A 16,852-nucleotide genomic window follows, 5' to 3' on the forward strand; every position below is an offset into this window, starting at 1 on the left:
GGCCCAGCTTGCCACAAGTGCGGCACTTCTGAGATTGAGCAGGGCAGCGCGCGCGGTCTGATTTATGATCATTTGACGAGCCACGCCAACGACACGGGCAGTTGAATCCCTGGAGTACCGTGCTTGGCTGGATGGAGATGGCTTGGATGACTCTTGTTTGGCGGGAGGACACCATTCCTATGGTTGTCTGGGCGTGTAAGCAGCCGTGGCTAGGCTCATGGGGGCTTGTTGTGCCTGTTCTTTGTTGACGGACTCGGTCTTCCGGGCACAGGCAATAGCATCGGCGGGCGTCAATGATGTGTGGTCCTTTAGTTGTAACTTCTTCGAGACGGCTCTGTCCGTCATGTGCGCGACGAACCTGTCCCTGATCCTTTCGTCGGGCTTGTCGAAGGCACAATATTTAGCTGCAGCGCGGAGGCGGCGAATGCACTCCTCCACGGACTCTCCGGGGTGCTGCGTGGCTTGCTCAAATATTGTTTTCTGGTGGATGACGTTGACAGCCGGTGTGAAGCATTTGTCCAGAGCTGCCGTGACAGAGTCGTACTTTTTCCTGGTGTCGTCCGTCAGCGGGAGAGCATCGAAGATGTTGTCAGCCTCCGCGCCCATGGTATACAACAACGTGCTAATTTGACGGGTTTCATCATCCTGATCCAACTTGGTCTTGGACAGGGACCGAAAGCGCTCGAACCGTTTGGTCCACTGCGGCCACGACTGGGGAGAACTGAAGTCGAAGGGGTCTGGCAGGGGAAACTTCTTCTGACACCATGTTGCGTTCAGAGAACGCACCTGAAAACTCCAGTCTACTTTCAAGATCACTCAGATCACAACTGACTTTATCTACAAGAACACGAGGTGATAAATCCAGAAGACACTGGAACACAACAGCAAGCTACATGCATACTATGTCAGGGCAGTTTGAAATCGTACGGGATTCAGTGTACACTAGATTGTTCACTTTGCTAACAAACCACAATACAATCGGAAGCACACAGTTGACAGGGTGTGTGCGCAAAACAATACAGATTGCAAATCAGTGGTTGCTGATTGCAAACCACAACAGTAATGTTAAGAGAAAAAGAGCTAGAGAGAGAGAGAGAGAGAGGAGAGAGAGAGAGAGAGAGAGAGAAGAGAGAGAGAGAGAGAGAGAGAGAGAGAGAGAGAGAGAGAGAGAGAGAGAGAGAGGAGAGAGAGAGAGAGAGAGAGAGAGAGAGAGAGAGAGAGAGAGAGAGAGAGAGAGAGAGAGAGAGAGAGAGAGAGAGAGAGAGAGAGAGAGAGAGAGAGAGAGAGAGAGAGAGAGGAGAGAGAGAGAGAGAGAGAGGAGAGGAGAGGCGCTCTCCGTCTGGACGTGCATTAAGATGAAGACAAATGGTGACCTACTCATCACATGTGGACGCAATAATACATGCATAAAAGAAGAACATCACGAGCGCACAACGCGAATAAATAATATGAAGAGCTCAACAATCAATACATCTATGCATGGCATTGAATACATGAGATTGTATATCAAAGGAGAGATCAGCAGTAAATACATCCAATATCAAAGAATGGGAGGGAGGGAGGGAGGAAGGGAGGGAGGGAAGGAGGCAGAGCACAGCTGCCGACTATGGATGAGGTGGCGTTGACAGTCACCAGTCAATCCATTACGACCTCTCCCTCCAGATGCCACCACTCATGAACAATATCATATTGGGCGTCGACTGCTGGCCAGGGCACGGGAATCATGGTGGGGGACGGGGTCACTGCTTCTGTTGTCAAATTCCCGGCCAAAGGCCCCGCCATCATACGCGTCGCTTTTATCATCACTCTCAGCATTGCTCACTGACTGAAAGCTGCGAACGGTGCGGCCATCCTCAACGTCTGGCAGTACAGGTGCTGAGTCAAGCTCCAGTAGGTCGATGTTGGCCACCTTCTCTGCGCCATTGGCATGGTGGATCGCAACAGTAGACGGTTACACAATCTTCTCCACATTCCAACCAGGCTCGAATGGCGGGAGCAGCTTCTGGTGACGACCGGGGCGTCGGAACAGTACTGCATCACCGGGAGCGTAGATTGACTGGGCATCGCTGGGTAGCGCTTCTGGTGACGACCGGGGCGTCGGAACAGTACTGCATCACCGGGAGCGTAGATTGACTGGGCATCGCTGGGTAGCTGTGGAAGCCTCGATGCTGACAACTCTGTTTCAACTACATTGCATACTCGGGCAGCTGATTCGCTCACCTTCTCCTCCAACTCACTCGGCACAAGCGCTTCTGTGTGCGCCTCCGCAACCAGTAAACGGGGCTTCCAGCCACACATCGCACCCATCAGTGGCACTGTCGTCGTGGAATGTGGCCGGGAACGGTAACAGAAGAGTAGGAGATCCAGCTCCTTCTTCCAATCTGACACCTGGTCTAGGATTTTCCTCATCAGCTTATGATAATCCGGTTCATACGCTCCACTCCAAATTGTGACGGTGAGTGATGAGTTTGTCACTTCACACGTCTGTCTGGTACCGTTGCAGAGCAGGATCCACATGCACCTGCAGGTAAGCATTGCATACATCGACAAGCTCATACTGCTCTTCTTCAACTTTCTGCCATTTGCGTATCTTCTCAGCACATGCGGGCGCATCCGTACCGGGACTAGACTGGATCAGGTCATTCAGGCCACCGTAGTCAAGGCATGGACAGGCAGGAGGGGGAGGGGAGAGGGAGGGAGGGGAGGGAGGGGGGGGGGGAGAGGGAGAGGGAGGGAGGGAGACAGGGAGAGAGAGCACAGCTGCTGACTATGGATGAGATGGCGTCGGCAGTCACCAGTCAATCCATTACGACCATAATAACTCTTTACATGTTCTTACAAGTTCTTTACGAGTTGTGAACATTATGAAGGTTATGAATATTCTTTCCTAATCTGAACCTTTATTCTTGTTGTCTACTAAGTGGGAATGTGAATATGTTGACTGTTGTCATTGTCTTTGTAGACATTCGCCCTGGACATCGCTGATACCGGCTGCGTGGGATCCTGCTGGAGACACCAGCTTCTGGGTTCTAATTGTTTTGAACACAAAACTGCCCTCGGCCACTCGAAGCTGCTCGCTCAGCGATTTCCTGCTTGGCCAAGATACATGGAGTAGGACCTTTCCACATTTGAGTGATGAAATCTTCTATCCGAACGAGACTTCGACCTGGTCCATGTTCTCAACTACCAACCACACCATGGAGTTTGTTGTGCATCTTGTTGATCCCAATGGCATGACTCGGTGTCAAAAGCCGTTCACTGTGAATTGGCACAAGTCTGAGGTACTACAGTGGCATCTTTCTATCTGTATTTGCATGCGTGGGAGCTGTTCTCCTGCTTGCTGGACACCATGTACATGTACATGTGCTGCAATGACTTGCACGCCCACACTATGTACTGCAATGACTTGCACGCCCACACTATGTACTGCAATGACTTGCACGCCCACACTATGTACTGCAATGACTTGCACGTGCACACTATGTACTGCAATGACTTGCACGTGCACACTATGTACTGCAATGACTTGCACGCCCACACTATGTACGGCAATGACTTGCACGTGCACACTATGTACTGCAATGACTTGCACGTGCACACTATGTACTGCAATGACTTGCACGTGCACACTATGTACTGCAATGACTTGCACGTGCACACAATGTACTACAATGACTTGCACGCAGTACTCTCCTTAGACATGTGTGACGACATCAGTGGAATTGGTTATGTGTCGGAGCCTCGGAGGCACTGGGAGCTACTGAGTATCACTTGTTTCCTGTTGCCTTCCGCGGATTTGTTTGTATCTCCTTCATAAAGAGAACTGCACAATTTGTTATTTTATACCTGTCAGTACCTGTCAGTATTCATTTGCATTCATCATGTGGTCATGTGACACAATTGTGTTTGAGTTATGCATGTATGTTGAGCTGTGCTTGTTGAATTCTTATTTTTGCGCTGTTTGCTGCTTTATCCAGGGGACCTCTTGGCAATCATGGCGGGTGTTCCGTTGTGGCATCCTTGAGCCCGGCCTGTGGACAGCTCGTCTCGTTCCAGTGGCAGTGAGTGCTTTGTCAGTGGGGATTGATATAAATCTGGGTAGTAGCACTACATGTGATAAATAGAACAAATTCAAATGATGCCAACATAATGCAGTCAGACCTCGCATAACCGCACACATCCGTTTTCCACAAAAAATATCCGGATAGGCGAGGGAACCGGATAATCGAACACACATACTGTATGTATGCATCGCATATGCTGTATATCGGCAACCAGCGATTTTCTTCCGGACGGCGAGGGATCCGGATAAAAGAGGACCGGATAAGCGAGGTCTGACTGTACCATGTAACAATCATGCAATGAAAACATGTATAAACATGTGGTTGAACTCGGATGGTGAGCCAATTGAATTATGGTGAAAAAGGAGAAGGACAAAATGTTACGAGTTATGACTAACTGTCCACCAACGTAACCAGATCTTATACAGTCAGCGAGTGCGACGCAATGGCACAACACTGACAAGGAGTACTGAAACATTCGGCCACCTGACACCTAGCTTCAACACTTCTCCAAGGCGCAAACCAACAGTCTTCGCTTAGCTTCCCCTTTTTATGTTTGTTACATAAACTTGCGCCTCCCAAGTTGGGTAGTCTGCTGCTTTGCGTCGTCGAGTTGTAGTAAGGTCGGTATGTCCAATAGTCTTACTAGTTTCGTCATCATCCAGTAACTTTCGGCATTCTTTGTTGCCGTGGGGCGTAGCTCGTGCTCTTCTTCGTTGCGCTTTCCTTCCCCTCGTGGACCTTGCCGAACCTGAGCCTTCCAAGTTGGAAGGTTGTTGGTTTGCGCCTTGGAGAAGTGTTGGAGCTAGGTGTCAGGTCGCCGAATGTCTCAGTACTCCCTGTCAGTTTTGTGCCATTTTGTCGCACTTGCTGACTGTATAAGATCTGGTTACATTGGTGGACAGTTAGTCATAACTCTCACATTTTGTCCTTCTCCTTTTTCACCATAATTTAATTGGCTCACCATCCGAGTTCAACTTTGCACACCTGATGAGCTGTCATGACCTCTACGGCGAAACGTACGTCGTGTGGAACTACTTGCTACTTCTACAAAGCCTGCATGTTAGATTGCACTTTCATGGTTTGCAAAAATCTTGGTGGAGGGACGGGATGAAAATGGAAGCACATACCCATTTCTACTATCTGCTAAAATCATTCCTGATGCACCAATGCGTTCCCAAACTGTTACGTGTTGCGCTAGACCACCCACTATTACGTCATTCAGCCCTGCCCCTCCCATATCTTCTTCACACACAAGCTGGGCAACTATGTACTCTGAACACATCGTTTCTTCCAAACACTGATCATCATCATAGAGAAGGGCCTCTTTTACAGGCAATCCAGAGAAAACTGAGTAGATTATCATCAATGAATATGTCAATATAGTCGGGAAACCATTGAATTGAGTTAAATTAAGAATATTATTGTGCCAGATAAATATTGGATGATTGCTGATATTGTACCAAAAAGATATTATCTACATAAATGTAAGATATTAGAGAGGTTCCGCATAACGTAATTACGTTAGTAAAAAACGTAGTCGATCTACGGAAAGTCATACGTAAACTGCATGCGCATCTGGGTTCCGCCATACGGAGTTTTCAAATCACGTAGCTGCCCTTGCCAACTCCGAACGCGGCAGTGTACGACCAGATCGACCTGGGGAGAGAGTCATAAATTTGTACCCCAATCCACTTACGGACCAGCTACGTTATCAGAGCCCTATCTACGTACTCTCCGTAGACAACTTTCCGTAAGTGGAGTGCAAACTTGCGAATTCACGGGTTTTTCCCGCCCACTAACGTAAAGTTGCTCAACTTTACGTAGTGCGGAACCTTTCTATTAATCCCACATAATTACTGAAGTGACATGTGATATTCTGCTCAGGTCAAGTGCAATGCACTAACGAGCCTGACGGCACTGAGCAACAAATGAATTCAAACATCTTTTGTTATACGAGCCACGGCATCCACGGAAGCAAGTAATTGCCCACCGCAAAAGGCAAAATGATAATCGGGTACGCAGCATACCCGACAACGGGGTATTTGAGATCATTATGGCGCTCTACAAAAGTGAGGCCAAAGCCTTCAAAAACTGATTGGTCTCAGGTGCACTGAATCCATATTATGTTAAAAACACCAGTGGGGTGAATGAGCCACGCTCAACGTTCACAACCCGACTGGCATATTGATTTTTCACTCACAAAGCGACTGTTCAGTACATGGGGTAGTGGTCTACCAGAGCAATCACACTCTACCAGAGCAATCACACTCACCACCGTGGTGGTTTTCCAGAAATGAGTAGAAGCAAAAAACCACACTCGCAGCCACAGAATAGATAAATAGCCGAAAAACATCTATATCCATCAAAGAACCGCCAGCAAGCGGGAGAAAAGGCCGTGAAATCAAGTGAAACAGCATGGCCAGTGGTGAGCATGGGTGACTGGGCAGCAGGGGAGCGCCTGAAAAACAATGACTCCCTACATTCCTAGCCGCGACCGCTCAACCGGGCTAGAGGAAAAACACGCCTTTCGGCCAAAAAACCTTTCTATTTTCATTAATTCCTGCCCCGCTGCCAGTCAGACCCAAGAATAGAGATAGCAAGGAATGGTATGTAATAACTGGTGTATGTCATAATCATAAGCCACACACATAGGCATAGATTGTCAAGAAGAACAGCAGACGACTCCCATGAAACCAGGGTGGGTGGGCGGGCAACTTCAACTACCACGAGGAAAAACAAAGACCACGATGGCAGGTTCAACGGAGTTGCGCAGAACAAGAGCAAATGCACGAAAATATTTGTGAGTGAAAAATACGTTTTTTGCACTCTTTCGCTACGCTCAGCCGTGAAAAAACAAAACTTTTCTTCGCTCGCTCATGGGATTTGAGCTGGCTCAGGGCTTGTGATCGAGACAACACGAACGCTGCGGGGTGAGTAATCCGCACATCAAAAAAGCGTCTTGTTGCCATGACCAAAAACCCCGAGCCCGCACATCCAGACGAGCCTCCGCTTTCCTGTTAAGGGATCGCCCTCCCGGCAAATCCTCGTTGCTGCAGGGAAGTAGCCTCGGCTCCGTCTCCACATCCACTATGCCAGCCTCCCACAGCAAGCTTGCCACAAGGTCCCGTACCTCATTGTGCCGGGCAATTGTGTACCCGCCAGTGGCACACGTGAGCGCATGGCTCGGACTGAGAGAAGCACCACACACGCAATCATCTGGAAATCCAATCAGTCTCCAACCATACCGGATGCACAGAGCATCCCGGTAATCTGATTTTTTCAGTATTGTGCCATCTTGCCAAGTAGGAGCTACGGTTAGCCAGGACGATAGGCCCTTTTCAGCAGCTACTTCGATCAGGAATTGCTGCTCATGTCCCAGGCTCTCCTTGATGTCCTGCCGTCAGCTGACGATGGTCTTAATTCTGGCCATTCTTTCTGCCCAGGCCAGCTGACGAGTATCACCCACCGCATCCCGGACCAGGTCAGGGGTGTACAGCCGAACTTCCTGGGAAGGTGCAAGGTGCATATCCACCGACACCGCACCCGCAACCCCACGAGCCATGACAAAATCGGCCGACACCGACACACTATCCGCCGACGCCGACACATCCGAGGCACCAGAGGCACTACGTGCAGCAAGCTGCACAGCACCAACCGACACGCTTGCCACTGGCTCACCTAGCAAGTCCGGAGGGCTCTCATACTTGCCTTCTAGGAGGAGGCGTACGAGTGGCTTGGTTATGTGTAATGATGCAGCGAACTCTGCCGGGCCACTCCGCTGCAGAATCGGGAGAGCCAAGCCGCCAAAGCGAACCGGGAAGGACATTAATTCTCTCTCAGGACTGTTCGACCGAACACCATCACCGAGCAGGGCCGGCAGCAGTCACTCATCGATTTTTTCATCTACACCTGCCAGAAGCTGGGAAGGTGCAAGGTGCATATCCACCAACACCGCACCCGCAACCCCACGAGCCATGACAGAATCGGCCGACACCGACACACTATCATGGCATGGCGAGCAGCGCAGGTGATATGTCCATGTACTGGACAATCCTTTGGTAAACACGGCGTAGGCAGCCTGTGGCTGAGTAACAGCCATCTCGGCCAGCGCATCCAGGGACTGCCTCCACACCTCCACACGGTCAGACAGAAATGAGAAAGAGAAATCCGCGCTTCCGATGACGCCACCCAGATGATGGTTGCCGTTCGTCTTGATGATAACGCCGGATGTGGAGAACAGGCGCCTGGCTTCTTCTTCATACTCCGGCTTGACCAAGAGAACTGATTTTTTGGGATTTGGATAATATCCATAACCAGGACCCAGCTGGCAAATGTCCTCCCAGTACGTGTACAATGATGCGACACGACCACCAGCAGAATCATCGTCAGCATACCATCCCTGCTTGATCGATGGATTCTGCTCCTGGAGCCGTCGGATCATGGGAGTTGTAGCTACGGCATACAATGCCATGGCCAACGGATCCCCTTGGCAGGTCCCTTCACGCGAAAGAACTTCTCCACCCCCAGAGACGAAGAGGCGGATCGGGCTGCCATACGTATTGCTGAACACTTTAGCCATGGCAGGGCACGTATACGGCACGTTATGCAGGGCTGCTTTCCTGTTCAGGGCATTGAATGCGTTGCTCCCATCCACAAACAGAATGCCCTCAATATCATCCTGCGCAAACAACTCCTGCATGGCATGCACGCCTGCCTCACACGCTGATGGTACACCAATGCACAATTGCATGGGAGCAGTGGCTCGAAGCACATCAGACTCCAATACCCGCATGATGGCACGACACACTAGCCGGCGATAGGCCTCACCTACTGCTATCGGACGCACGCCAGGGTGCTTGTCCAATGGTGTGAGCCGCGCGGCAGTGAATGCTGCTAGGTGCTCGGGATCCAAATTCCCAGAGCACAGACATTGGGCAAAGTTGGCCAGGGCGGTGCAGAGACCATCAGACGACTTTCTATAGCAGATCAGCATTCTGGGGCAGGCCGGGCTGATTATCATCATCAACATCATCGTCATCATCGTCACCACGATTAACAACATCAACACAAGCAAACTTAGCTTTTTCTGAGTTTCGGGCAATACTGGACGCAGTGGCCCGTCTCTCCGCAGTGATGGCAAACAGCCGTGGACTGCCGGGTTGTGGGCCTGGATGGATCGGCTGGCAATCGTTGCGCTGGGGCAGGCCGGGCTGTTGCGGCACTCCAGTTGCCGGCTGGTGCGGGAGTGCTGGCCTGAAAGGGCTGCTGCTTCTTTGGCTTCGAGCCATCCTTCCCCTGCTTCGTGGCTTCGATTGCCAGGCGGAGACGTTTAAGTTTGTCTGCGCTGGCCAGAAGTCCAGCCACCTTCTGTGAACGCCGTGGCGGTGTCATGGCCATGGCGATCCACAACTGCCACCCAGTCCAGCCTCTTCTGCAGGCCCTCGCTCGCGCCCTTCAGCTCCTTCATCTCCTTCGTCTCCTTCGTCTTTTTGGATTTTTTAATGAATTTTTTGGCTGCTACAAGGTGGCCAGATATCTGAGACAGGCATTCAAACTGGTGCTGATAACTCAGCCGCTTCATACCTGGCATCATCATCGTATTAGGCACTGATTTGCTCCTCTTCTTGGCTTACGCTTCTCAGACCTTCTCTCCGGAGATGAATCCGAGGACGACCTGGATGAGCTGGACGACGACGATGAGGAGGAGGAGGCCGACCGGCGGCGCTTCCTCTCCTCCAGCCGAATAACTTGGCGTTCCAGGAGACGCATCCTCAACTCTACCTGGTCCTGCGAGCAGGTTTCAGCTGTCTCCCGGGCAGCTTCAGCACGACGACCTCTCGGTGTGATTGCAAAATAACCAAAAAGAAATTTGTTTCACATGTGCAACAAAACAGACTGCACCCTTGACAAGCAAGATGAAAAGAAGGACAATCTTTTTGCGCAAACGCTGTTTCACAGCGCTCGCTCAACAATGATTACGTCACTACAGTGTCGTCAACCTGCACTGTGTGTCACAACAAAAATATAAACATAAAACAAGCATCGCAAATATTCGAAGTTTGAGAGAACATTGCTTCTCGTTTCTTTCGAATACTCAGCCCACGAGAAGCGTACACATTCTGATTAACTTGTGAATGGGTACGAGGCTGTGCAGCCTTCAATGTTGCCAGTTTTCATTAGTCAAGTGTACACCTGACCGGATTTTACTTGCCACAACTCTACTCTATGACTGTATAGGCATGTGTTTGACCCATGCATGTATATGCTGTATAAGTGTGTGCTTTGGCTGTCATGTTGTTACTCTGTGATAGGTCGACGGTGACATCGAACAGCAACCAGCAATGTATGAATCCCACATATTCCTGGCCAGCCCAACAGCCAACATTGCCCCCACTACACTAAGTAAGCCTGAGTTGCCGCAGTTGTTCTTGTTGTCATCATAAGAGAGATTCTGCTTTTTGTATTTGGAACCTCAGCATTTGACTTGCTACAGTCGGAAAACGTTTCAAAATTTGAAATGCGGAATCTGTCTAACAGTTAGTCTCTGTTCAGACTGTGTGTGTGTGTGTAAGCATACAGCCTACATGTCCATGTAAGCCTGTGAACCATATGTACGCCGTTGTAAGCCTACACATGATCTGGACTCATGGTTATTATCTGCCATGTACTGATATCTACATGGCCTTCATGCGTGTCGCAAATGAATGCAAATACTTCTGGGACGTAGATACACGTGTGCAGTTGAATAGGCCAGAAGTGACCTCTGCTTTGGGTGATCATCTACATGTGCCACCCATGAATTTTCTCTCTTTCTTCGTGCACCGACTTTTTCTCATACACTAGTCCTCATTGGACCCCGTCCCCATCCTTGGGCAGGGTCCACAAGAAAGAAGCACAAATATGTGAAAACAGGTTGACAAGGACTTGTGGCAGACTTGACTGTAGCTCAATGACAGTAGCAGGTGTGTTGGTGTTATCTGAACTAGAGTTTTCTTGGTTTCATGCACAGGCTCAATGTCAGCATTGTGGAATGTGGAACGTGTGTCTTTTGTCAACTCTCGTACTACACAATCAAGTAAGAAATCTTACGTTGACTCTAATTTCTCAGAATGTTTCTCTCCTTAGAGCAGGTATTACAAACTTTGCTAGGCCGAAAGTGCCCATAACTGTCATGTTTTGATGTTGAACTCACACTGTGTGCATGCATGATGGTGCTTATCCCTAACATGAAAGCTGTCCATAATCATGAACACCCCAAGAGTACATGAAACCCAGAGTGTGCAGCTCGAATGGGTTGCTATCATGGAATGGGTTGCTATCATGGAATGGGTTGCTATCATGGAATGGGTTGCTATCATGGAATGGGTTGCTATCATGGCGAAATCCCTGGATTACATAGTTTAGAGATGGTATATGCAAGCCTCGCTTGATAGCTTAGCATGTTTTCACGATGACAGCATGTATCCTCCGCCTTGTAACATGCTGTCATCTCCTGCTGGCTAACCCAGCTATTTCGCCAGGCTACAGGGGCGTCGGAACCGGTGCGGCAGGTAAATAATTTTCGAAGTTTTTTTTTTTTTTTTTTGCATTTCAACCTTGTTGATGGCTTGTCGACTCTTGTACAGGTACCATGTTTTACATCGACAATGCGGTGTATCATCAGCATGCATATTCTAAATTTCTCATATTATTCTGTAGCATTAATTTAATTTAAAATATGGCCTTTTAGGCCCAATTTTCTAAAAAAATCCCAGGGGGACCCCCGGACCGCCCTCTCAGACTTTTGCCGCACCAATGTTAAACTGCTTCCGACACCCCTGGGCTAGACACCCATGTAGAAAAAATTCACGGACTAAACACTCTTGGCTTGATGTACTCTGGACAGCAACCATATCTTTTTGCAATATTTGTACTGCACATAATGTGTAGCTGCCCTACTGAACACACATTGAACACACTGGAGCATCATTGTGGCTGCAACTTTTGCAGAGAAAGTGAGTCTTGTGCTCGATACCGATCATCCGATTGCAGACAACAGAGTTGCAACGTTCCGTGCAATGTACTGTGGTAGATACTGGTCAGCTGGATGTACTTCCTTTTCCTGCCGCCGCGTGCTCGAGTGGTTCACCAAACTCTGGCAACCCTGCAATTGACTGTGAGAGCCTTGCAGAAATACAAGTGCTCATAGTGAGCAGGACGGACAATGGCCTCGGGATGTGCAGCTCTGTACTTCTGGAAGAGTATATATGCGCTTACACAAGCCAAATCAACCACGTCCAAGAATAAGCAGTGCCACCACCTTTTCGACCTCTGGAGGACACAATATGCTGCCACATGGGCATCAAACTTGTCCACACCGCCCACCGCTTGGTTGTACTCATTGACCGCTTGTGGTTTCTTGATTGTGGAGTCTTCCATCTGACCAGCCACCTTTCGCTTGCGTAGAACATCGATGTGAGCTGTGCCGTCGTTGTGTGTGCTTAGAACACTGATGACTCGGTTGTCATTCCATTGTAGATATAGAAGGTTGTTGTCCCGGACGTATCGAATAGCTCCTTGCTGACCAGGACGCTCAACACTTGCCGATGCAATGAATCCCTGCAGCAAACCAGGAGAGGCTGAGAGCAGATGAGGTGTAATACTGACCAAAGTGCACCTCATAACCTTGGTTGTGGAAGCCCAGCATCAGGTTCTCCACGTCTCTTTGAGTCAACTCGCGATCACCATCGGCATTGTCTTTACCAGTGTAGGTAATATGGCTGAACATGTAGGAGCTCAAGGCAGAAGCAGCGCACATCTTGAAGCCCCATCAGGCAGGCCTGTTCTTGGTGTACTGTTTGATTGAAACCCTAGCTTTACTTGATCAGTCACTCATCCACGTTCAGCTGCTGGTGAGACTGGTAGAGCTGCTTGCATGCACTGAGTATGTTCTCTATCAGATACCTCATCTCCTTTAACTGCCATTGCCCTTGAGCATCATGCGGTAATGGTCTGAAGAATGCCAGCAATGCCCAGACATATGTACGTGTGGGTAGGAACAAGCGAGCAGCTATACAAAGTACGTGTGAACCAATAACTCTCGAAGGCAGGGACACGGTCGATGCCAGCGATTATGAGCAGCCTTATGAAACGCATGATCTCCTCGCTGTGTGTGGGAAGTACAATTTGAAAAAGTTAGTCTTGCTGGTGCGAGCTAAATTCTGCGGGCAGGCAAGGTCCGCTGGGCCTGTTGGGGTTGAAATTCTCATGACCTACAAACGGAGGAGTATCACCTGTGGCCCGATTATTCACGCTGGCAGGGTATAGGTTTGCTGCGCCACGCCGATGACCTCTGCCGAGCCCCGAGCCCTGAGCCGTTCGCAGCAGCAGGGGTGCAGCTTCTTTTCCAGCTGCAGCTATTCCACAGCCACATCTACACCCGTGAGTCTTTCTTCCTCGTGCTGCGCCACCACGAGCGGCAACAGCTTGCTGGGGAAATCGCGCCAATATTGCTGTTATCTTTGTCGTCACTCAACTCATCAGTTGAGTTTCAACACTCACTATATGCAACAGTGACTTGTAACTTTTCTTTGTCGTTCTCCTTGCTCACCTCCTTGGACCTGCAATTTCTGATGCGCTGCTGAATCATAATAATTATCTAGATGTTCCTCTTTGTCCGTGGGTGGTCTGCCACGGTCTGTGTCACTAGATGTATGGTGTGGCACATTTCTGCCCTCCTCCTCCTCCTCCTCCTAGTGAAAGATCCGATTAGCAGCAGGGACTGCATCAAACTGCGCCATAGCATGTTGACGGAGGAAATAGCAGTATCCGACTGGAAAAATTCAACTTCATCGTGCACCTCCATGAACTCACGCGAGCACAGAGATCGACGCTGGCCAAATCAGGCACACCACCCCAATTCAATTTGGCCATGAAGGGGTTTTGGACCAGCATGTGTGTACAATGATAAATAAACTAAGCGAGGCAAGATACACAAAACCTGGCCTAAAAATATATCCATTATGGTCCACGTTTGGGAGGAGCAAATATCAGAAGCAAAAGGAAGCGTGTTGATAAAATCGTAGTGTGAGTGATCAGACTGATATAAAGTGTGAGTGATCAGACTGATATAAAGTGTGAGTGATCAGACTGATATAAAGTGTGAGTGATCAGACTGATATAAAGTGTGAGTGATCAGACTGATATAAAGTGTGAGTGATCAGACTGATATAAAGTGTGAGTGATCAGACTGATATAAAGTGTGAGTGATCAGACTGATATAAAGTGTGAGTGATCAGACTGATATAAAGTGTGAGTGATCAGACTGATATAAAGTGTGAGTGATCAGACTGATATAAAGTGTGAGTGATCAGACTGATATAAAGTGGTAGTGTGAGTGATCAGACTGATATAAAGTGTGAGTGATCAGACTGATATAAAGTGGTAGTGTGAGTGATCAGACTGATATAAAGTGCGCACTCATATCGTAACACATTGCAATCCAAGACAGTAGTAGTTTTGTGTCCAGAACATTTCTTGTCAAAAATCATCGGTGAAATGATCTTGGCTAAGGGCCTGGTCAGACTGCGGCAAAATCGAAATAATCCTAGGATTATAATCCGAATCTCCATAGTAACTTGCCGCCAGAGCGGCAAAAGCGAGAGTTGACGCTCCAAAAAAAAAGCAAGAACGGACCACGCTTTTCCGCTCCAAACAGGATTTGACGCTGATACGCCATTGACGCTGATAATCACTGATTTTTTCATCTCGATATCGAGGAGCTAATTGGCCACGGACAACAACAAAACTCATAAGGATAGTTGCAAGGATTGCACTGAAGGTGTTGGCGATCTCAAAGGTGAAGGAATTTGACGTCGTTCGTGGAGATTACCACTTGACGCTCGAAATGAAGTTTGAATTTTCACTCTCCCCACATGTGTCGTGTGATCGTGATTCAAATTCTGGACGCTGTTCTTTTTTCGTCAGGCAACCAAAATTTGCCGCAGTCTGACCAGGCCCTAAAGGGAAAGACATATGTAGAAGAGCATTCTGTACTGCCTGGCAAAACATCTGGAAAAAAATCTTCTTTTTCTGAACGTAGATAGGAATTTGTAGGGCAATTTTGACTTAACTTAAAGCATCATTTTATTCGTATAAAGGCACAGACGAAGATGAAACTATCAGAACCTGTGGATGTCTGGGCGCTGAATCGAATGGTGTTGGTCCGAGAATTCTGCGGTCTATCATGCAATCCTTACTCCCAATCGGATGCGATCCTATTTCAATATGTATGCATGAACTGATGACGTGCACCGTTCGTTAGTGCACCAGCGAGGGCGAGGGTGTGCAGCATGTAGAACTGCATTGAGCTCTTCAGGGATCATCAAAAGGTCACTGATTTTCCCAGTCGTGTGGGGCTCAGTACTGTAGTACGTCATTGGCTGGTCATCCCCACTGTTTTTGCTACAGGACCCAAGATATCTGTTGCACCAGCAATACTGGAAAAGAACCTGCGGAGATTTGTGATGCCGGCTCCAGGGGTACGAGATTAACCAATGTGCACCTTGCTTTCTTTTATTGCTAAGAGGTGGACTCCTGACTGTGTGTGTGTGTGTGTGTGTGTGTGTGTGTTTTATTGGCATTATGCTTACCCTGTAGAGTTAGTCATCTGTCCTCAGTATGCCTATTGTATTCCTAGTCGGTGTTAACCCTTCGTTTGTGCCTGTAGTGGTACCATACCGTCATTGCAGTCATCACACACCTGCAGTCATCACACACCTGCAGTCATCACACACTGGCTGGTTTTTGAGTGTAACTGTTATTGTCAAGTTCAAGGAGCGGAATGCTGTGCAGTAGTGTATAGGATATAGAGAAAATTGTTGTCTGCTGGTATCCATGCACGCTTCCTATGCGTGCTGTATCTTATTGAATCTGTTGTCTGAGAGACTTGCTATATTTTGAGGGACTTTGTTGTCAAAATTAATGATGTTGCGCCGTGCTTCAGCTGGGCAATGATGGCAAGGGCAAGTTCAGAGGGAAGTCTCTCGTCCGGAGAAAGCACGGCAGGAAGTCTCGACCTCCTGGCAGCAAAGGCCTCACTGTCTTTGAGACGTAAGTGTGCAGCTGTAGGCAGCTGTTTGTTGGTGATAGGGTTTGATTGTTAACTAGCTAGCTTCATGTCTGTTTAACATCAAGTGTTCTTTTTTCGAATGTAACCAATCACCTGTGTGCTTTGGGACTGTGTCTTGCTGTAACTTTGGAAAACTATGCCCTGGTGTTCAAACATTCTCATGCAAACAGTGCTTTCATGTCTTCCGTTGCTGCGTGCGTAGCTGGTTCAATTCTCTGGCGTTCTTCTGTGTACGCTTTCTGGTTGTGGTGCTAGTACTCTACATCGTCCTGACAAAGTAAGCTGTTGTACCTATTGAGAATTGAAATTCACGTTAGTTTTTATTTCAAGGATTCTCCCAAGGCGAATGGATGCCTATCAAGGGGAGTCTCCTGAGGAATACAATGTGCACAATGTGAGAGGGTTGGGGTAATTGTCATGAGGGACGTGAACAAGGAACCCATGGCAGAAAACAGATAACAAGTAAAAAAAATCAGGACCGGTCTAGAAGGAAATAGAAACAAAGCTAAGTTCAAGTTCGGGATATCTTTCACCGAGTACTTATAGTGCAAATACTTAGTGCACATCATTATTCAAGCTACTTCCGGAAACGAAAAACTTCTTGCCTTTTTTATCCACAATCCAAGGAGTTATCGTGCTCAGGAAATTTCCAAGTTGGAAGGCCGTTGGCCACCGCTAT

At 48.5% G+C, this 16,852-nt stretch overlaps 1 protein-coding gene across 2 annotated transcripts in view; it reads left to right on the forward strand.

The window, feature by feature from the left end:
- The window catches only part of LOC135806112 (uncharacterized), a 71,592-nt gene that overhangs the window by 42,316 nt on the left and 12,424 nt on the right, over positions 1 to 16,852 (forward strand). The window contains exons 22-28 of one of the 2 annotated variants that reach the window (XM_065320258.1): positions 2,963 to 3,281; positions 3,978 to 4,061; positions 10,376 to 10,466; positions 11,074 to 11,139; positions 15,513 to 15,583; positions 16,048 to 16,154; positions 16,376 to 16,450. In XM_065320258.1, the coding sequence (XP_065176330.1) occupies positions 2,963 to 3,281; positions 3,978 to 4,061; positions 10,376 to 10,466; positions 11,074 to 11,139; positions 15,513 to 15,583; positions 16,048 to 16,154; positions 16,376 to 16,450 (813 nt within the window). Of the gene's footprint in view, positions 1 to 2,962; positions 3,282 to 3,977; positions 4,062 to 10,375; positions 10,467 to 11,073; positions 11,140 to 15,512; positions 15,584 to 16,047; positions 16,155 to 16,375; positions 16,451 to 16,852 lie in introns of those variants that run through there. The other variant, XR_010551204.1, reaches the window with a different exon arrangement.

Source organism: Sycon ciliatum, chromosome 1 (assembly GCF_964019385.1).
Source record: "Sycon ciliatum chromosome 1, ocSycCili1.1, whole genome shotgun sequence".
NCBI lineage: Eukaryota > Metazoa > Porifera > Calcarea > Leucosolenida > Sycettidae > Sycon > Sycon ciliatum.